At 51.9% G+C, this 21,766-nt stretch overlaps 1 protein-coding gene across 4 annotated transcripts in view; it reads right to left on the reverse strand.

Annotated features, from left to right (window-relative positions):
• The window catches only part of STK24 (serine/threonine kinase 24), a 113,579-nt gene that overhangs the window by 13,838 nt on the left and 77,975 nt on the right, over positions 1–21,766 (reverse strand). For 3 of the 4 annotated variants that reach the window (XM_082700779.1, XM_082700780.1, XM_082700778.1), the window contains exons 3-5: positions 16,518–16,574; positions 7,615–7,723; positions 7,163–7,320 (exon numbers count right to left, since the gene is read on the reverse strand). In XM_082700779.1, the coding sequence (XP_082556905.1) occupies positions 7,163–7,320; positions 7,615–7,723; positions 16,518–16,574 (324 nt within the window). The remainder of the gene's footprint in view (positions 1–7,162; positions 7,321–7,614; positions 7,724–16,517; positions 16,575–21,766) is intronic. The other variant, XM_082700781.1, reaches the window with a different exon arrangement.

Below are 21,766 nucleotides of genomic sequence, written 5' to 3' on the forward strand. Positions count from 1 at the left end.
CCACAGTGTATTTAAAAGTCAAAGATATCCTGACATTCTCCCCTGACGACCTCAGATTGTCAGCAAGGGTTCTGTACTACCGATCAAGACCTAAAATTAGGAACAGTTTAAAAATTAATAGTAACTGGGACGCCTGGGTGGCTCAGGTGGTTGGGCGGCTGCCTTCGGCTCGGGTCATGATCCCAGCGTCCTGGGATCGAGTCCCACATCGGGCTCCTTGCTTGGCGGGGAGCCTGCTTCTCCCTCTGCCCCTGCCTGCCCTGCCATTCTGTCTGCCTGTGCTCGCTCTCTCTCCCTCTCTCTCTCTCTGACAAATAAATTTTAAAAAAAAATTAATAATAGCTTAATATGCTGTAATAGTTAAATTTCCTCAACTCTTGAAGAAAGTATTGTCACGGTCGGTTTACTGAATCGGGATCCACACGAAGCCCGCCTTGCACAGCCTTTCTGCCCTGGTCACTGGGCACGGGAAACCCATGGAAAGTCAGAACCTACTCGATCCCTCCCTCTACAGCAAAGAAATGAAAGGCTGAGACATGGTTCAGGTCACGGCAGGACCCCGACATCCCAACCTTCAAAACCTGCTGTGTTCTCACAGCCCTAGGGAGCGGGGCAGACCCTCGCCGCGATCTCCCTGGCCAGCAGCCGGCGGGGTCGGCACCACCACATGCTCTGCTGCTTCTCTTCTCGGTGAAAACGGGCCTGTCAGCAAGTCTTGTTCTGAATTCTTTGCACAAAAGGGATCAGACTCCAGAACCAGCATCAGGAGTCCTCTGCCCATGCTCCCTCCCTGGACTCTGCTTTAGCTCAATGGGAATGTATTACTTTTAAAGTCAGTACAAACGTGACAGATCCCAGAGTCCCTGCGCCCAGGAGGAGGCAGGCCGCTCGGCAGGTGACGGCGCTGCGCTGCCAGCGGCAGCAGGAGGACAGGAGCAGGTGCGCAGTGACAGGGAGCGAGGGATACGCGAACAGGGGAACGCGCAGCCTCGTGTGCCAACAGCTCCCAACAGCTCTTCCCACAACAGCATCCCACCCCACCCCCCTTTCTGGCTGCCTGCTCCGGCCCTCCGGGACTTCCCGAGAACGGCTGCTCTATGCGAAGCCTGCTGCTTGGCACCCACAGGGCCTCAGCCCCCCGGACCCCTGACGGACAACCTCTCGACCCCCAAGCACCCCACAGCCACTTACAAACCATAATCCAAACACCAGACCGACGGTGGCCTTTGCCGACAGCCTCTCACCATGAGCCTATGCTCATGTCCCCAGAGCTCCGAGGGCTGCGGAGCAGGCTCCCGGCTGGACAAGAGACAGAGAGTCCCAAGATTTCAAGGACCTGCACTTGCTCCTACAAGCCGGCATGGGCCAGCAGCCCACAGGAGGCCACCTTCCCGCCTGCAAGCCATGCCACAGTCTTCAGAGGAGAGGCTCGGGAATCACCCTCCTGCTTCCCCCCCTAGTCCCCGGGGAGGGTCAGCCAGTACAGCCTCGTCCCAGCAAAACACGTGCCATCCTGCCAGCTGAGCCACAGCCTGTGTGTCGCACCAGCTCGTGCCTTCTTCTCTGGATCCTCCTCCACCAGCCAAGGCCAGGGGTGAGGCTCCCAGCCTCTCAACACTGGGGGCCCCCTGTCCCTCCTGCCCGTGGCTGGGTTCGGAGCTATCCTCTCCTCCTGGGGCTTCTCTGGGGGGCTCCTAAGTGTCTTCCTGCCTGGAGGCTCCCTCTCTAGACCTCTCCCATCCTGCCGACGAATGTGGAAAGCTTGGTGGCAATTTGGCAGTATGTAGCAAAAGCCGTAAGAACACCCAAGCTTGTTAAAACCAGTAAATTCCACTTCTAGGACTCTATCCTAAATAAATAATTTTAGATTTAGAAGATGGCGTATGCTGCCAAAAATATTCCATTGCTTCCACTAAATCTTAGAAGAAGGATGAAGCTGCGCTAACACGTTAACTGCGACACCGCACGCTCAACAATGACAGGGGCAGAGAATCACGAATGTGAGGGGGTTTGTCCATTACTGTACTTAGGAAATCTTTGGGAAATATGGCATCAGAGGAGAACACGTGTCTAGGTATTAAAATAAAAGTTATGTGGGGGAAGGGCACTTACTTTCCAAAGCAATTAAGACTGAGGTAGGAGAGGAGACCTGTTTTACTGCCGTCTGGAAACCATGACAATTAGATGTTAAGAGAAAAGAAACCGTGGTTTTCAATATGGGCCCAACAGAAGTTGTAAGGGCAGGTGTTCTAAACTACACACAGACCCCTGCAAACAGACTGACTTCCCGCATGGACAGCTCCCATAGCATGCTCCTAAGAGACGACACAGAGTTCTCTGGTACTGAAGATCAGGGACTCCTCTCGGTAGGGGTTAGGTTGCTATGAATAGACAACACTCTCGATCTTTGCAATATCCTGTTAATTAAGTAAAAGTAATCTGGCTGCAGATCTGCAGATACAACACAATGTTGAGTGCTATAAAAAATTTATATGCAGAAAATATTCTAAAAGGAACCATAGGCAAGGCTCTATAATCAAGAGAAGGAGGAAGGAAAACAAGAACTAAGAATCCTGCCTTTTGGCTCCCTGGGTAGTACCATGGTGGTTGGGAAGAACCAGTGCCTTAAGCAGCAAAAAGGGAGCGAAGAAAGCAGCAGATTCATTTCCCAAGACAGACTGGTGTGATCTGAGAGCACCAGCTACGCTCAATATAAGAAACACTGGAAAATACTAGTCACGGGGACTCAGGAACAAACTCACATCTGATTCCCTAAGGGCTGCATTTCTAAAGGAAGCCTTGTTCATCTGCGGAATGATGAAGGTGCACTTAGAACATTCAGGCTAATTACTGAGGAAATTCAAGACAAAAACTGCCTGATTTTCGTGGCATGCGTCTTACCCAAGACAAAATGTGCTCCACGGTCAAAAAACATGGCAGATCATGATCAAAGCGCATGCCCAACTCAGGACTACCAATGGTTATTTACTTTGTCTATTTTGTATTGGTTTTGCTAAAAAAAGGCAACAATCAGATTCAGAAGTCCTCTTATGCTCATCACCAACAGGTCTGCTAAATTTGGAAAACAATGATAGAAATCACAGCCCCAAGATCTGCAAAGGACTTGAAAGAAGTGGTCAATACATTGATTCCAGAAAGCATCAAAAGATACAGAAAAGGCCTGTCAGTCCATTTATCCATTCCATGAATGTCTTGGTTAGAAAGTAAAAATGCTGAAAAAGTCCCAACTTTGAATTAGGAAAACTCATAGCAATTCGTGGTGAAGGCAGTAATTCTGGAAAAGCTACAGGGGTTGAGACCAGTGATCAAGTTAAATGAGCCAATGGATATGAGCCACCAATCCAAGAATCTGTTTAAAATTCACACATGTAATGATGACAAAAAAAATCTTATTTGTGATCTTTAGCTTCTGATCCTGCTTTTCACAGGCCGCCATGGACAAGCTAACCAGACAGATTCCAAAAACTGGTGGGCTAATACTGCCAGTCTTCCCTTATCTTTAACAATCTTATTTTTTTCCATCAACATATCACCTAGTTCCATTTTTCACCATGGTTAGATGGCAAACAGTTATTTCAGAGATGACCGGACACCAAAATAACTTAGCCTGTGCTGGGGTGGTAGGTCTACAGATGTTTTTCTTTTTTTTATCTCCTTTTTCCCAACATTTTCCAGATTAAAGAGTACATACTGCTTTTGAGACCAAAAAAGGGAAAAGTTATTTACGAGAGACTATGGACACTGGCTTCTCAGTGTCTGCGGGGTATTTCAGTCAGCAGGCCAAGTCACCTTCTCCAGCCTCACCCCCTTCTACGTTCTTCACCACAATCTAAAATCCAAATGCAAAGGTCACTCCATTCCCACACCAGACTTGGGTCTGAACACCCACCCCACCTCATCTCTGAGGGGCTGCAAAGCTCTATGTCTATGAAGCTTTCCCTAGCTTGCTCTGACTTTCTGCACACAACTCCTCTGCCCTCCCCACTCTCTGCCAGAGCCACCCAGGACTGCAATCACTCACTGAAGATGTAAATTACTCAGCACTGGGCACAACTACAGCAATAACCAAATGAACGAATACAGAGAAAGAGACATTGAACAGAGACAATGTTTTCATACAAGTCCAATCCATTTGCTAACACACCACCATAATAACCTTACAAAGAAAGCGGGGGGTAGGAGGGAATTAACATTCTTCAGCCAAGACCCTGCTCAGACATGGAAAGCAAACCCTTCTTTGTGGGAGAGCAGTTATCTCCCTTGGCACCATCTCCAAAGTCTCAAGACTTCTTAAAATAAACCAAGCTAGCCTACTTCACCTTAAAAATAACAGTAATAATGAAGGTTCGAGACATACGGACAATCATGATCTAGTAATGCTATATTTAGATGAAGAACTGAGACCAATGGAAGATGTCCCGTATGTGCAAACATGCTCAGGACACCTAAGAAGTCTGGACAAATGACAAGGGGTCAGAGATACTGCTTCAACAGGCGTTCATGTCGACAACATACATAAAACTAAGGTTTACATGGCCTTTGGTTCAGTAAAGATGATGATGCTAGTGAAGCAGGGGCATTCTAGCCTTATCCCAACCTGACCTTCCTTTGAAAATCAGGGAGTGTCCAAAAGTGAGTATGATGGGAGCACGGGTTCCGAACAACGGTAACAGAATCCTGCCACCATGGGGCTGTGCGTTCAACAGAAAGCAAAAACTAACGGGAAATATGTCTAGACAGACACCTAAGGCAAAGAATGGAAAGGGTAACTGGAAAGAAGCCAAATATGTTTGTGTACCAGGAGACCACCCATGGCCGTCCAAGAGCCTCCACCGCCTCCCAGGCAAGCCTCTGAGAAGGGAGGCAGTCCCTAGAAAAATATCCACAAAGCAAATGCAGAAAAAGACCCTTTGTGAAAAAAAGCTGCTAGTCCAGAGCCACACCTAATGGGAGCGAACTAATGTCACATTACCCCCAAGGTCCCAGACTCAGACATAGACATCAGCCTTATCTGCACTTTCCACACCTCCTGGGTCAACAAATCTGGGAAGCAAACTTCACATCAACATCATTTTTGCACGTGATTTCCAGGTCAGAGGTGTTGGATATGACTCGGGAAAATGAAAAGATTTAGCCTTTGATACAGGCCAGACTAAGAGGTAAAGTTAAAGGGTAGAGAGAAGAGTGGTGTAGCTTTTCATGCTCCCCAACCAAGTGCGTGCCCCCGGAGCTGGAGACAGCATCTTTAAATACACACAAGAACCCTGAAACACCCACAGATGAGATCTGAGTGTTCTGATCTTGGCAAGAACTCCGGGAAAAAGGTGGCCAAGCCTTATGATGCAGGAAAATCTCTACCGCTAGAGGCCCCATCTTGGGCAAAAGTCCAGAGTGGCCCCAAAGGAGGAAGACAGGCAGCAAGGGCAAGGTCGAGTGAGCTGTCGCGTGAGCCATGGTGGGCGTTTCATCATGGAAAGAGAAGGTCTGAATCCAGATTCACAAGCCCCGTGGTCGAGGAGCTCATTTCCCGGGAAGAGAAGGTACACTGGCACAGTATGATCAGAGGAGTTCAGAAATGCGGATTCTAGTGCCTACCGAACTCTAGATGGACAAACTCGGATAAATGGGCCTCAGCCTCAAATAAAGAGAAAGGACTAAAGAGAGAAGTTCCTGCCGAGTCCCAAACTGACAGCTCCCCAATGGCCGAACTGGCTGCAGAGATTCCCCTGGAGCAAACCCTCACTCAGGGCCACACGCCAACAAGCGACAAGTGTAGGGAACACTGCTCAGCTGTCACACTGGGGACTGAAGACCCAACAGTCACCTTCAGGCCATGGCTGCCAAGGCCACGGGGGGACTACGACAGTCACGGCCACCACGACGACTCAAAAGTGAGATAGCCAGGTCCGTCTCTGCCAGGCTAGCACCAGGGCACACCTGCGGCCCCACCAGGTACCCCACCGGTACCACCCGGTCCTTCCAACAGCCGACGGGTACAATGGCACCCTGAGGGCTGGAGGAAAGGTTGCTCTACGCTCTGCGTGCCGTGTTCAACAAGCTGGGAAGTCAACTGTCTATTTAGAAGATTCCCATTTAAAAAGAGGAAACAACGCTGGCATGTAAACGTATGGGAGTTAAACACGGGTTTGCCTAGAAATTGCCGATTCAGAGGAGCCGGTTCTCTGTGGCCTTGCGAGTACTCTGCGTACAGTGTGAAAGTGAGCAGCCGGGGGGAGAGAGCAGTTAAATCAGGGATTCCTGAGGCAAGAGCCGTAGGTTGTTTAGTCTATACTAAAGAGGTTTACAAAAGCTGAAGGGGACACCTGAGTGGCTCACTTGGTTGGGTGTTTTCGGCTCAAGTCCTGATCCCAGGGTTTCGAGATCAAGCCCCACAGGGGGCTCCTCACTCAGCGGGGAGTCTGCTTAGGATTCTCTCTCCTTCTCCCCACCTCTAGGCGCTCTCTCTCTTTTTAAATAAATATATCTTTTTAAAAAAAAAGAAATGAAAAGAAAATAAAGTTGAAGGTACCAGGAAAAACTGGAGAGTACCACATATGACAGGTAAAAAACATAGAAAAGGGGAATCACGGTTTGCGTCATGTTAGGAAGGAGCCTCTGGGAATAAGGATCCTAACGCAGAATTGAAAATAACGAGAGGAAAAATCTGTAGCAATCACTAAAGGCATATTCTTTCCAGATTCTGGGTTTCTATTTTCGTGGACTCTCCATTGCTTTTGCGGGGCCTCTTTCTCTGCCTGTCCCTGGAACACTGCTCCGAGGTCTGCCCGGGGCCCCCCCGCATGCTCCACTCTGCGGCCCCACACGCCCTCGTGCTTCCACCTGGACGTGTCACCAGGCCCGAGCCCGCTCCGGCCACCCTCGTCCCCTGCTCCTTCTCGGGGCGCCCACCGCCACCGAGCACCGGTGCTGAAGCTGGAAACCTCGGCAACTGCGAGCCGGGTGAGTTCAGGACACTGAACGACGGAGAGGGAGATGACACCTGCTCTCTGACCAAGGTCTGAGAGAACCACCTTTAGGTCTCACTTCAAGGACCTCGCTTCGCTCCGCTGGGAAAGGCTACAAGGTCGAAGCGAAGGGGACAACTGTCCGGAGCCGGCCACCGCGAAGAGCCGGGCCTTACCTTTGAGTCGTAGGCGGACTGTTTGATGACCTCAGGCGCCATCCAGAACGGGGTGCCCACAAAGGTATTCCTTTTGATCTGCGTGTCCGTCAGCTGGCCCGCCACCCCGAAATCGGCCAGCTTCACCTCCCCATGCTCCGAGAGCAGGACGTTGGCAGCTGCAGAGTGAAAGCCGAGACGCCCCGACGTTACCTGCGGGGCGGCTCCACCCGCTGTGGCTTCGGGGGCCCGTGGTTCTGTCCCAGGGGATCGCGGGCTCACCGAGGGCAGGCAGCCCTGCTGCGTTGTGGGGACATGCCCCCCCGAGCCACCCAGCCCAGGCGTGAGGAAGGCATCTCCCCACACATGCAGGACAACCTCCCTCGGGCAGAGAAGCACGAGCTCAGCTCCACGGCACCTTCCCACCCGCCCGGGGGGGGCTTCCGAGGAGAACAAGCAAGACGCCACCTTACCTTTAATATCTCTATGAATTTTCTTCTCGGAATGCAAATAATCAAGTCCTTTCAGGATTTCTCTTAAGATGGTAGCAATCTGAGTTTCATCTAAAGGGCCAGGTTCTAACTAATAAGAAAAGAACAATTAAAGTTACTTAAATGATCATCTTGGTTTTTTTAAAAAAGACTATTTATTTGAGAGAGTGAGTGTGTGCAAGAGAGAGCGTGAGCTGTGGGGAGAGGGAGGAGCAGGCTCCCCGCCGAGCAGGGGGCCCGATGCGGGGCTTGATCCCAAGACCCTGGGATCGTGACCTGAGCCAAAGGCAGGCGCTTCACTGACCGAGCCACCCAGGAGCCCCTCAAATGATCATCTTAGAAACAGTCTGAGATGGCAGAACCGAGGCCCGAGTTACACGGACAAGATTAAAATCTAAAAACCTCTTCAGCCGGAAACAGACATTTTGCCTAAACAATGAAAACATACTGAAAGGACCCACTGCCCTCACCCCCGCAACAAGAGAGTGAAAAAAGCCATGGAGGAAAAGACTGCTGAACAGAATTCAGGCTGCGGGCCGACTGCCTTCTGAGGCCACCCCTGCCCCAGGACTTTCCAAATCTCAAGTTTGAAGACCTGAGGGAAGAGAGCGGACAGGGGCTCGATGCCTTGTGATTGGGGGGTGGGGGGGGGGTGTGACGTAAGGAAAATAATAGTTATTAGATTACTCCAAATATTATATTACCTCAGACTAGCCTCCGAAAACCTTTATTGTGAGAAACTCAAAAGAATTAATTCTGATGCCTTCAGGTCATAATCGTACGAAGATGTAAGGAAGAAACGTTACGTGCATACGTCCCCCCTTTAAAAGGGGAAAATAAGGTCCAGAGCTCAGCTCGGACTGGGCTGAGAGCCCATCACCACCACACGGCAGGGAATTCAACCACAGCTAACAATTACACGAATCAGCAAAACCACCCCACATTCCCTGAAAGACTAATAAGGCAGCCATCAGAGAGCGGCCAGAATTCTCGTAATTTACCATAGGATAATCCTTGTGTTGTTCTATTTTTAGCTCTCCGAGTGAATGCCCTCATCACCCAAATTCTCACACTTCTTCAAAGGAAGCCAGCGCCCTATGACATTCGGAGTGACTTTTTTTTAAAGATTTATTTATTTTAGAGAGAGAAAGAGAGCAAACGAGCATGAGCGGGAGGGGCAGAGGGAGAGAGACTCGGAAGCAGACTCGGCCTGGAGCCTGACGCGGGGCTCCAACCCACGACCCTGTGATCACGACCCGAGCTGAAGCTGAGAGTCGGACACTCGAGTGACCGCGCCACCGGGGCGCCCTCCCTGTGTAACTTTCTAAGACGGAGGAGCTTTACAGCCTGACCTGTGAATACGGAGAACCCACAGCTGCTGGGGGAGGGAGGTGACAGGCAAAGCGGGTGGAGGGAGTGGGAGGCACAGACCAGGACCCTGGGATCATGACCCGAGCTGAAGGCAGAGGCTTAACCCACTGAGCCACCCAGGCGGGGGGTTGCTTTAAAGGGAATGAAACTAAGATGCTCTTCCCACATGAGCGTTCGATTGACACACAGACGCTGTCCTGGACAGACAAGCTGACTTGTGCATCTCAGGGCCTCGCCGGGAGGATGGCGACAGAACGGCTGTTTCCCAGGCCTGGGGCGGGGATCAGAGAGGCTCCCCTGGTCTCTTGGTGACAGCCGGACTGCTGCCTGGCACCCCCCCTTCTGGTTCATCCAGGGCTCACAGGCCCAGCTCAGTCTTCCAGAACAGGGTCCTGGCGTGCTAGAGGGGAGGTGGGGGTGCGCGGGCTCTTTCTCAAAGCCGGCCACTTCTCCTAAACCGCTGACCCCAGAGTCTCGGGGACTCTGGCATCAGGCAGCAGTGCCCTGTGAGCAGGCCGATGCCCTGGCAGTCTCCCGTGCAGGATACAGGGCCGGACAACGTGGGGGGCACACTGGTTCTACAAGACATGATGGGCTCAGAGGAGGTCACACCCTTGGGCCAACTAGCCTACCAAGAGAGACCCAGTTTCTAATTCAGATACTGTCCAAGGGCCGTCCAAAGATTACCTCAGATGAAGGCAACATGTTGCACACTTTATTCCACAGAACCTAATTTTCCCCCAAATTATATGACCAAGAGTCTTATTTTCAAGAAACATACATTAAACTATTATTCCAAAGAGCACAACCTGAAGACCCTGCCTTGTCCATCTCCCCCACAGCTGTTTCTGCGTGTTCACAGGACGAAGACATTTCACTACTCAGAAAGGGAACAGGCACTTTTCTCATAACCGGGGAGAGTCAGGGGAGGGCAAGGCTGCACGTGAGCGTGGGCGTGCGTGCGCATGTGCAGGTGTGTGTGCATGCGTGTGCATGTGCGTGCATGCATGCGCCTGTGCACTGCGAGTGTGTGTGCACGTGCTACACATGCACAGGTGTGCACGGGCACACTCGTATTCACACCAGGACCCAGAAGGACAATCCAGTTGTCCCAAATCCTATCACGGAGCACAGGTTGCATTTCCTCCTCCGGCAGGGTACCCAGATCATGAGGGACATCTGACTAGACTTGGATTTAACCACCCCCTCCCTTCTGCTATCAAGTCTCCGGAAAGGAACAGCAAGGCCGCCTGTGGCCACCACCAAGGGGAAAGAAGAGGAGCGGGGAAACTAACTAAAACCCCTTCCTGGATCATTAAGTGCCGGCTCTCCAACTGATAGACACATAGTTACGCCCTCTTAAACGTGACCTACACACCACCCACGGGTGATTTCCATGCCATGGGAAGGTGCTGTCACTGCAGAATGTCTGCAGTTGTTCTGGACCCAGACTTCTCCACAGGTGGGGAAGCCCGGGGTGAGCTAAGTTTGCAGAGCGATACGTTAACCTCTTCCACCACTAACATTTCTAAGCAATATCAACGTGCTGGTCTCTACCATGAAGAGGAATGTGGGCTTTTCAAATAATTTTATAAAAGAAAGACTCCTGGGCGCCTGGGTGGCTCAGTGGGTTAAAGCCTCTGCCTTCGGCTCAGGTCATGATCCCAGGGTCCTGGGATCGAGCCCCACATCGGGCTCTCTGCTCAGTGGGGAGCCTGCTTCCCTTCCTCTGTGCCTGCCTCTCTGCCTACTTGTGATTTCTGTCTGTCAAATAAATAAAATCTTTAAAAAAAAAAAAAAAGAAAGACTCACAGGAAAAACACTGAGATTGCATCTCACTTCTAGGTGACTTCGAACTCCCTCTCCCCCAAGTCTGCTTTTCCCTCCTTCCTCGGCAACGCGGACCCTCAGCCAGGCACGCAACTGGGGGCCACCCCGGCCAGGGTCCGAGGTAGCAGGCTTCACCGTGTGACTAAGTCTCACTCATGGAATATGCATAGAAGTGATGGCCCCTTGCTGGTCTTGACCTTGAGAACACTGGCAGCAAGAGAGGACAGTGACTGAAGACCACGGGAAACCACAGGTTACAGATGGCAGAGCCACCGTCCAGAGCAGGGCCCTGACGACCATGTGGACTGGAGCCCAGTGACCCCCGCCCCTGGAAGCGGGACAAACAGAGTGGACCCTCAAACAATGTCGGGGTTAGACAGTTGAAAATCTGCAGACAACTTCTGATTCTGCAAAAGCTTAACTACTAACAGCCTACTTCCACTAAAAGCCTTACAGATAACATAAATGGTCTCTTAACATTCGTTTTGTATGTTACGTGTAGTCCATAGTTTATTACAGAAGAAAATGGTATTAAGAAAATCATAAAAAAGAGAAAATACATTTACAGCACTGTCCCGTACAGGAGAAATCTGCATGCAAGTGGACCCGGGCAGTGGAAACCCGTGTTGTTCCAGGGTCAACCAGCCCTCTCTCCCGCTGGAGACACCGTTTGGGGGCCACTGCAGTAACTGCTTAGCCTAACATTAACAGGCCATCTCATTGCTTTAAATCGTGTTGCATGTTCATTTTTAAGTCTGTCAACCATCTCTTGCCTGATCGAGTGACCACTTCACGGCGCAGGGGTTCTTCTAAACTAGACTCCAAGGCCAGCCCTGACAGTCTCCTGCAGAGACTGAGCTGTCACTACCCATCTCCCGGACTCCGGCCGTCTGCTGCGGACGCTGCCTGCGAGCGGCTCCATCCACCCCAGCTGGCTTCCTTCTCCCTGCGGCACTTTCCGACATACAGTTTGACTCTCTTCTCTCAGCAGAATACGGCTCCGTGCCAGGGGGATTTCCTTCTGCCTCGTTCACTGCCGAAACTTCCCGCGGCTGGAACAGTGCCCGACGCGTAGCAGGCACACAACAAGCATTTTCTGAATGAAAAATGAATTCACCTGAAACCTATCACATTTCAAGTCATGAAGTCTTCAACCGCACAATACCTATTATATTTGTAAGTCAGGGCACGCCAGAAGCAGACAAAACTTGAGAAATTATTTACACACGTGGTTTTCAAACCAGAACCCAGCGTTTCCTCACAGTGCCTTCTAGGGCTTCGACGGGGAACCAAGGAACATTTTATTTCAATTTGTTCATTGCCTTTCAAATAAAAAAAAAAAAACAATCAAAAGATCGAGCACACTCATATGTGTGCATTCAAAATAAAATATATGCTTATTTTACTCAAACACTCCTGGCTCCTAAAAACTCAGCTATATATTGGGGGCACCTGACTGGCTCCGTCCGAAGAGCGCACAGCTCCTGATCTTGGCGTCATGGGTTCAAGCCCCACGCTGGGTGCAGACATTACTAAACAAAACAACAAAATGAAACAAAACAAAAAACCTAAACTGTGTCTGAAACTATTCTTCATGCCAGATCCCATCTTTTGCTGCTCAAGTAACAGGTTAAGGGTATCGGCTGCATTTTCTTAAAGTCAGGAAGGAGGCAATTCCAGAACAGAGGAAGAGCGGTTCCCAGGGACGCACCCTCCAACAGCATCAGTGTATCTGCCCCACAGAGAGAGGCTCCCGCTGCGCCCAGACAACAACACGACAGCCTCTCAGTGCCCCCACAAAAAGCAGACCTGTGTGAATTCCACAGTGGAATTTATGAAGCCTTCTGGTTGTCCTTCGACTTGTCTTATCTGTGGGGCCCATGATTTACCTAGAGGCCAAGCAGCAGACCAGGATCCTCAACCCATCTTCAGCCCGCGGTGAAGTCGCTCTCCTCTCTCAGGCCGCTTCCAGATGTAATAAACGGCAGCAGGGGATCGGGTCTGCCGTTCTCCTGCGCTCCGAGAGCTGACACCGCTGCTGCCTCCGACGGCTCGGGGGCAGGGGTCCGCGGAAGCATGCTCATACCCAGACAGCTCCCTACCTATGACCCAAACACCCCACTTCCCACTGGGAACATCCAGGCAATTCTACCTCCGTCTCCCATCCCCTCGTGGGGCCGGCCTCCCTGTGGAACCTCAATTCCAGAATGACCAGCAAGGCCCCTAAAGTAACTACCAGACATGGTCAAAAGGCAATGTCAGCTGAAGGAGGGCGGCCATCGTCCTGATCCAGGCTACAGTGTCATTAAGGTTTAAGGCAAGGAATTCAACTACCATCTAAGAGCGTTAAGTAAAAAGACCCGATAACCACAATGCAGAGCGAAAAAGCAAAAAACCAAATCGGCACACGGTACTTCAACACCCGTACAGACAAGAATGGGGAGGGGCTGCCGAGACAGCCATCCACCTCTGACCAGTCGGAAGCCTTAGATCAGGTTTCATTCTGCTAGGGACTGAATTGTTGTGCCCACCCTCACCACTGAACATTCAAATGTTGAAAACCCACCACCCAATCTGATGGTTTTAGGAGGTGGAGCCCGCCAGTGGTGATGAGATCACATGTGTGGAGTCCTCAGGGACAGGGTTAGTGCCCTTCTCAAGGATAGGTCAGGGAGCTGCTCTGGGGCTCTCTGCTCCACCTCATGCAAAGATACAAGACACCACCCTCAAGCCAGGAAGCAGTCCTCACAAGACACCAATCTGCCCATGCCTTGACCTTGGACTTCCCAGCCTCCAGTGAGAACTGTGAGAAACCCATGTTTGTTGTCTGAGTCCCCAGTCCACGGTAATCTGTCATGGCCGCCCAAGCTGACTATGTCGGCTGCTGAGTGCATGAAGAGAAAAGATGAATCTAGAAAGCCAAAGATGAAGAAAGAGCCAGGGAGAGCTACATGCTCTGAGGGATGGCATGGCCCTCTCCCCGACCAAGGCACATGTGGTCGCCTTTCCTCCACAGATCCTGACATGTGAGGCTCCTCCAAAGCCACACAGACATATTAGCAGTATGCCTCTTACCAGAGAGACATTTAATAAAAGCAATGTTAATTTTTCAGGCAAAAGTCCCAGAATCCATATATTCAGCTACATGGTATCCAATATTATATGCAATAATATTCTCATTCTTAAAATCTTTCATAAACAAATAACAGACCCTCTCAAAATAATCCTAATAGTTTTCAACATTCAAAAAGTAATTCTTGTCTTCTATTATGAATGCGTCATCTTTGCAGGTTGGGGACCAGCCACCAGCAAGGGGATATGAGAAAGATAAAACGAAGTCAGAGGGACGGATGAACAATGTGGGGCCAGGGAAGGCCCCAAGCTTTGCAGCCGGGCACAACGAGGTCCAAAGTCCAGTTTTACTTGCTAGCTGGGACACCCAACCTCTCAGCCTCTCCACTGGCTCGTCAATTAAAACGAGATGACTCAGGACGTCCAAAAAAAGGAGGCCTGGCTCTCGTCAATGAGGCCATCAATGTGCATGGTGGAGAGCAGTCTGCTAGGACTGATACCAAACAAGATTTTTTCTTTTTTTTAAAGTGGAGAGTTCTACACCTCCTTCCAATTGTAATGTCTACAATTTCACAGACTTCAAAGCTCCAAAGGCAGTTGCCACTAAATAAATTACTGTGGCATTAAGAATGAATAAACCAGGGCAGCGAGGCTAGAGCTGCTTCTCTGAAGGGCTCTGTGTGGAGGACAGAGTCCCGGCAAACAATCTCCTGCGTGCCACAAGGCAGTGCCCTCAAGGTAACAGTAAATCTAATTACCCAAAATGAGACTATTTTCTACATTCCTGTAGCAGTTCCCACAAAGGTAAAAAATGAAAAACTCTCTGTGTCATGTATTTATGGAAAAGATGCAAAGCAAGCCATGCAATTCATCCAGCTCTTCTGCTGCTTTTCTCATTCTTATCATTGATACGGTATTAAACCCTTTCTTGAAATTTCCCCTTGAACACTACTTAGACTGACTGCTTTCATGGTTTATAACATGATAGGCTATTTTAAAATTGGGTATGTGATACTTTTAGAGATACATAAAGTTTTAGAGGTTTATCTCCCCCGCCCCTGCAAAAAACGACTAATTGCTACTTCCACTGTGAGAAAGAAAAAGGGCTTTTCTTTCCTTAGTGGATAAAATCTGTGTAAGACTATAACCATTAAAACACACAGGCTTTCCAGCAACCACTCTGAGAGCAGGGAAAACTGCAGGCACATCAGCCAGACAACCGTCACCTTTTAAAACAAAAGTGACAGACAAGGCCGGTACTAAAAAGGACCACGTGAGCACCCCAAGCCAGCCCTTCCAGGACAGGTGCTGAGTGCCCTGATTCCAGAGCTTAACCACTGTGGGGACAAGATGTCAAGTGCTAAGCAACTATGGGAGTTTTTTAAAACTTGTTCTGCCTCCATGTGTTTCTAAGACAACTGAAGTGATGCTTACGATTCACTGCTCATCTGTAAGCATCTAGCCAGAAGCCAACAACGTTGCCATGTTTCACTGAGAGCAGCAAGGTGCAGCCTGGGGCTCTGAGGTCAACCCCTGGCGAGCTTCCGCTGGCTCACACACAGACTGGCAAGAAGGTCCGGGGCCAGCCAGGGGACAAAACCACGGGGATGGGGCCAGCTCCGCTGTCAACGCGCCGCCAGCACCAGCAAGGCCACCGCACGTACGACTGAGAAACAGGAGTGTGCACCCCCCACCCAGGCTTGCCCCCGGCTCCCATGGGTGACATAGCTCTGCCACGGTCACAGGCTGCCGGCCTGCCGGACTTCTGAAATCAGGTATGTTTTAAAAACCCTGCTTCTAATTAGTTATAAATGAAAATGTTACAGGCGCATTTCGGAAGCTAAGCTACGCTATCTGAAGTACGAAACAATAACAGGATCTCCGCTCCACAGAAGTTAAAAGCGGTTTTGGGAGACAAGCTAACAATGGTTCCCAGGAAGGCAATGACAGGATCCTTCACGGCTTCTACCAACAAATTCACGGGCTTCCCAGGAAACAGCAGAACTGGTTTCAAAAGTAGAACTAAGGGCTCCCTGGGGGCTCAGTGGGTTGAGCGCCCAACTCTTGGTTTTGGCTCAGATCAAGATCACAGGGTCGTGATATCCAGCACCCCCCCAACCCCCCCCAGCCCCCCCCAACTCAGCAGGGAGTCTGCTTGGGATTCTTTTCCTCTGCCCCTCCCCCCACCCATGGACGTTTTCTCTCTCAAATAAATCAATCTTTTAAAAAGGGGAAATTTGGGGTGCCTGGGTGGCTCAGTGTGTTAAGCCTCTGCCTTCGGCCCAGGTCATGATCCCAGAGTCCTGGGATTGAGCCCCGCGTCGGGCTCTCTGCTCAGCGGGGAGCCTGCTTCCCTTCCTCTCTCTCTGCCTGCCTCTCTGCCTCCATGTGATCTCTGTCTGTCAAATAAATAAATAAAATCTTAAAAAAAAAATTTAAAAAGAGGAAACTATAATTTCTAGTAATATTATTAGAAATGAAATTATAAGGGAAAGTCTGGTCCCCTTTCCGTTCAACTGAAGAGGGAAACACAAGTGGATAAAAACAGAATTACCTTTATAACCAGAATTTACGGAGAAGAGCTCAGGCATGGGGCGGGGGTGGGTACTTACTAGATCTAGCGCGGAGCCTCCACCAAGGTATTCCATTATTATCCATAACTTAGTGTCCTACAGAAACAAAAAGAGGGTAATTATTTTTAATAAACCAAACCAGAAAAAAATTTAAATAATGCCAGGGGGGGGGTGTTTCACTGTTCTTTTGGAACTGGAAATTTCCAAACACGTGACAGCAAGAAAAGCATGTGCAAATGAGTCCCGTGCAGGAACGGCCTCAAGACACGGTGGGCGACCACGGCTTGTCCCTGCCTGCATCAGGAGCTCGGAGGCAACATGTTCTGGACCTGCTGAGCCAGAAATCTCTGAAGAGGGGACGGACAAGCTCAGTCCGTGATCCTCGGCAACAGCGGGGTTTGGGAACCAGTCCCCAAGGCCCAGCACAGGGCCGGCGTTGGTCACACACGTTCCCCCGCATGTCAACTGGGAGGCGCCCCGAGCGCCCAGCCCCGGGGCCCGGCCACTGCCCTTCGTCGCCTGCAGCTCTGGGCTGTGCAGGGGCGGCCCTCACGCCCTGTGAGCTGAGGGAACGGGATGCTCCCGAGGGGAGACAGCAGCACAGCCTCTCATCCACCAGTTTCCCACAGCCTGAAAGCTACCGGAGTTTTCAGGGAGCTTTCCAGAACCGCAGGCCCCAAACCAAGTCTTGAGTTTGTGTGCTCGCCAGTGTCCACTTGGTGTCTTTTCCCTCCGTGTTTCCTAAAACCACTCAGCCCCCGTGACTTCCAGGGTTCTGTTTTTAAACACAAATCCCAAAGCAATGCTCCCCTGAAAGCCAAGAAGCAAGCCACAGTGCACAGGGAGCACCCCTGGGGCAGTCAGGAGCCTGCGGGCTCAGGGACCAGCCAGACCAGGGTTCGGATCCTGACCCTCCTGACAGCCGGAGGGATTCAGGCAGTTGTTTCCTCTCTGAGCATCTGATCTAATCTAGTGCCTGACCCACAGCAAGCAGGCAAGGTCGACAACTAGTGACATGGACCCTCGTCACAGCACTGGCGGCAAGTAACCCGTGAGTGGTGCTGGGGCTGGAGGACCCGGCACAGACCAGGCACGGGGAGAGGGGTCTGGTCCCTGGCCTGGGCAGTAAACGCATGGGTGGACGTGAAGCAGCAGCTTCTTACTGACTCAGTCCTGTGTGGAAGCTGTAGTGGACGTCCAGCGAGCTCTGGGTCCCTTCAGGGTGGAAGCAAGCCCTCCCTCTTCAGAGTATCCCCAGGGGCCCTCCACACTCCTGGCTCCAACAGGGCGGACTCTGACCACCTGCTCTTCTGGAACCCTGGAACAGTTTCTCTGGCCTTTTCGCCCACCGAGGAAGGCGGGGGGAAAACCCTCCCCTGCCTCCCTCCCCCACATCCCGTGCAAACTTTCACTTTAGCAACTCCTGGTCGGATTTTAGATTCACGAGTCGGTGTTTCCTACCAACAGCAAACTACGCGCCTGGGGACAGTGGGGCGCGGTCGAGCTCAGGGGGTGTCAGTTACCGCGCACTGTCGTCAAGGAAGGGAGGACTGTGCCGGCCACACGTTCACTTCGGAGAGGCCACGATACCCGCACCACATTTGTAAAATACCTTCCTTGTAAAATTTCAACTAAATTCTGACATCTGGAGTCGATTCTAAGATATTCTAGACAGTCCAAGTTTTACTGCATATAGAGTATTTTCTCAAGCTTTTAAATGCCCTTGAGGTCTAGTACGACAAAGACAATTTCAGCAGAGACTGGACGGGGGGCACAGAAGCCTGACATGATGTGTTTGGGATCTACCTTCCACATACAAACATTTTACCACCACCACCAATCCCTCCACCCCCGCCATAACTACCCAGTCACAGGCACCTGCTGGGAACAGGGGGTTCTGATTCTGAGAGAACTTCCCACCAGAAAGACTATTCTCTGGCTTTCCTTCCATTTTGTAACTGAGCCTAATGCCAGGCAGACACAGCCCCTGCTCCTCGAGAAATGTTTGTGTTATTCCTAGACATTCCAAAAAGCATCTCATCTGACAGAAATAAATTATCCCAAGGAACAACCAATACCATTTTGGAGAACACGGGAACTCTACATTCTCCTGCCATGAAAACCTTGGAACTCGACATCTCTACTCCCAAGCCCGCTGCGAGGGCGCTGTCTGACCCAGCTCCCAACCCTTGCTCTCATGGCCGGGAAGGTAGACTCAGTGGGTCATCACCCTCTCCGTCACTCCCATCTCCTGCTGGCTGTGACCAGGACGTCCTGAGGGGGTCACCGCACTGCTTCCCACACCGCACCTACCCACCCGTTTCCGAGCACTAGGCTCCTCTCTCCCAAATCCCTGAGGGGTTAGCCCAGCAGGGAACTACCCACCAAGGAAACAAAAACAACTCTTTCCGGCACCTGGGTGGCTCAGTGGGCTGGGCCGCTGCCTTCGGCTCAGGTCATGATCTCAGGGTCCTGGGATCGGGTCCCGCATGGGGCTCTCTGCTCAGCAGGGAGTCTGCTTCCTCCTCTCTCTCTCTCTCTCTCTGCCTGCCTCTCTGCCTACTTGTGATCTCTCTCTGTCAAATAAATGGGTAAAATCTTAAATAAATAAATAAATAAATAAATAACTCTTTCAACACACTACTTTTCTCCTTCCAGGGAGCCGCACTAGGTGCTAAAGTGACCCAATTCCCCATGCTGTCCTAATACCTCGGGGGCACGTAAGCCACAGCGGAACAGGCAGCAAACCAAGTGTCCCCACCTCTCGTTGTAAAGGCTTCACCTCCTGGAGGGGAGGAAATGAAAGACCAGCCCTGCATCTGCTGTATCCAGCTCTTTCCCGGTGGCACATCTGCTGGCGTCTGAAGGCTGTCCCAACACAAGGGCCACCAGATCCGAGGACCCCTGGGAAACAGCGTTAGGTCATGCGGCTTAAATACGATGGCCAGGGGCCTGTAACTAACGTGCTCTTCCCCCAGGTCCACTGGCACCACTGATCAGGAATAGGTTCTCTGGCTGACCCCCGTCGGCCGAACTGGCTTTTCCAGCTCACTGGGTGAGCCGCTCACTTGCATGGGAGGTGGCCCGGGAAGCGGGGTCAGTGACCCCACCAGCCCTGCACTGTGTAGGCTCAGTCCCCACTCCCTCGGGCCGAGGGGCCGCAGGGCAGCTTGCCAGGGGCCGGCACCAGGAGGCTGCGATAAGCAGGGGAGGCGCCTGCCTTTTCGCGCGGAGCTGGCCTTCGGGAGCCCAAGACAGACCTTGACAACTGTTCCCTGAACTCTATCAAGAGTAGGTGCCAAGAGAGGGTACAGCAGGGACCTGCCAGATCGCAGAGTTGGAACTTATCTCTTTGCTATAAGCCCAAATGAGAAGCTGGCTCTGGGGCTGGGACGATGTGGAGGGAGGGGATCAGGGGGAGGGGGGACAAGTACAGGTGAGCCAACAGAAGCGAAGCTGTAAGGCAAGGCAGAGGGGACACCAAGGACCTAATGGAGGGAAGGCACGGAGGCGAGGGCACCCCGGTGCAGAGTGACCAAGTGTGCGACAGAGAGAGGCCAATCTTGAAGCCTGTGCTAAACACTTCAGATTCCCCCTAAAAGTCACTGGAGGGCACCAGAGTAGATGCCCACTTTGGAGTGAGCCCTGGACGTGGGTGGAGAAGGAAGCAGAGAGTAGTTGCAGGCTCGGGCGGAGGCCCAGGCAGAGAGAGAGGTGGTGCCGGGGAGGCAGATGTGATGGGGCCTGGGGGTACACAGGGACATCAAGGTCACTTCCAGACTTGCCCTCACTCAGATGAACACCCAGCATCACCATCTACTGACAGGGAGCCCCGGCGAGAGGAGGGGGTGTGACAAGTTTGTGGACAGGTGGATGAAGGAGTCCACAGGTCATTCATGAAGCAAGAATGACTCTTCTTTCTCCTTGAAAACAAAATGAAAAAATACACTCTGGTTTTAAGATAACTGACAGCTCGCACTAAACTGCAGAGTGAATTCCCACCTCTGCCTCAGGGAGGCCTCCCCCACTCGCAGGCACCCACGCGTCCCCTGCTCTCATGCCACCGTCCCCATCCGCGTCCCAGGACGCACCGAGCTCCAAAGCCCGTCAGATCCCGCACAGCTGCTCCTGCCCCACACGAGTCAAGACTCACAGGGCAACGCCCCCTAGGACATAACCCCCTCCCCTCTCGGGGACATGCAACCCTAGGACATAGCCACCTCCCTCGGGCCACCAGGGGCCACAAACGTCTGTCCCCATCTTCCCCCTGCCTCCGAGAAAGAGGTCTGTCTCATCCTTGTCCAAGAGCAGCGTGCCAGCCGTGCTCCCTGCCCACCCACCCCCTTCCCCCAGTGGCCCCCAGTCCCACTACTGATGCCATCTCTCGATCTGCCACCTTCCCTTGGAGACTCCTTCTCCACAGCCCCAACCCTCCATACTCAATCATTCTCTCCCTTTCTATAAGCCTATAGAAAGGCTTCTCCCACGGTCCCGATGAGCCCTAAAAGCTCCGGCTTCTGCTTTGCCCTCCCTCTCCTGGCTCAAATTCCCGAACCATAAGCTCAGCTGCTGACTTCTCTTCCCCACCAAAAGGCAAGGGAGCTAGGAATAAACTCTGCCTCCCTCCCAACCTGGACGAGGACACAGACGCTGTGGTTATCATGAAAACCAGGAAGAGCGCGAAGGGACAGATCCTAGGATCTGGGGGAGCATCTCGTGCAGGCACGTAACCTGTGCCCCATCAGGAGCTCACCTGCGGGCTCCATCCCACCTCCGAGGCAGGACACATGTGCAACACAAGACAGACAAGGTCACTTACAACGGCCATGAGTCAGGATTCCGAGTAAGCTCCACCACCACCGACCCTAAAGCACACGCCCATGAGGGAGTAAATGGATGAGCTGGGGAGAGCGGAGGCCAGGCTCTGGGGGAGGCAGGCAGGCGCTGCCTCTGTGCCCTGCGTCCAGCCTTCTCGTCCTCGGCACCCCTGACATCTGAGGCCGGGGGAGCCTAGGCTGTCTGTCGGGGAGCTGCCCTGTGCATGCGGGATAGTTGAGCAGCGTTCCTGGCCCTCCCAACTAGATGTCAGTAACACACCCCCAGTGCCGATCACCGACATGTCTCCAGGCAGCACCGTGTCTTCTGGGGGCCAGAACTGCCCCCACCGAAAACCCCTGCACTACATGGCCAAGGTCAATAAGCCTCAGGTGGCACTGGACCACCAGTGCTGAGCGCTCATGCTCTCCTCCACGGCAGAGCCACTACACCCCCTGAAACCTCCAGCAGGA

This window comes from Mustela nivalis (assembly GCF_964662115.1).
Source record: "Mustela nivalis genome assembly, chromosome: 15".
NCBI classification, from domain to species: domain Eukaryota; kingdom Metazoa; phylum Chordata; class Mammalia; order Carnivora; family Mustelidae; genus Mustela; species Mustela nivalis.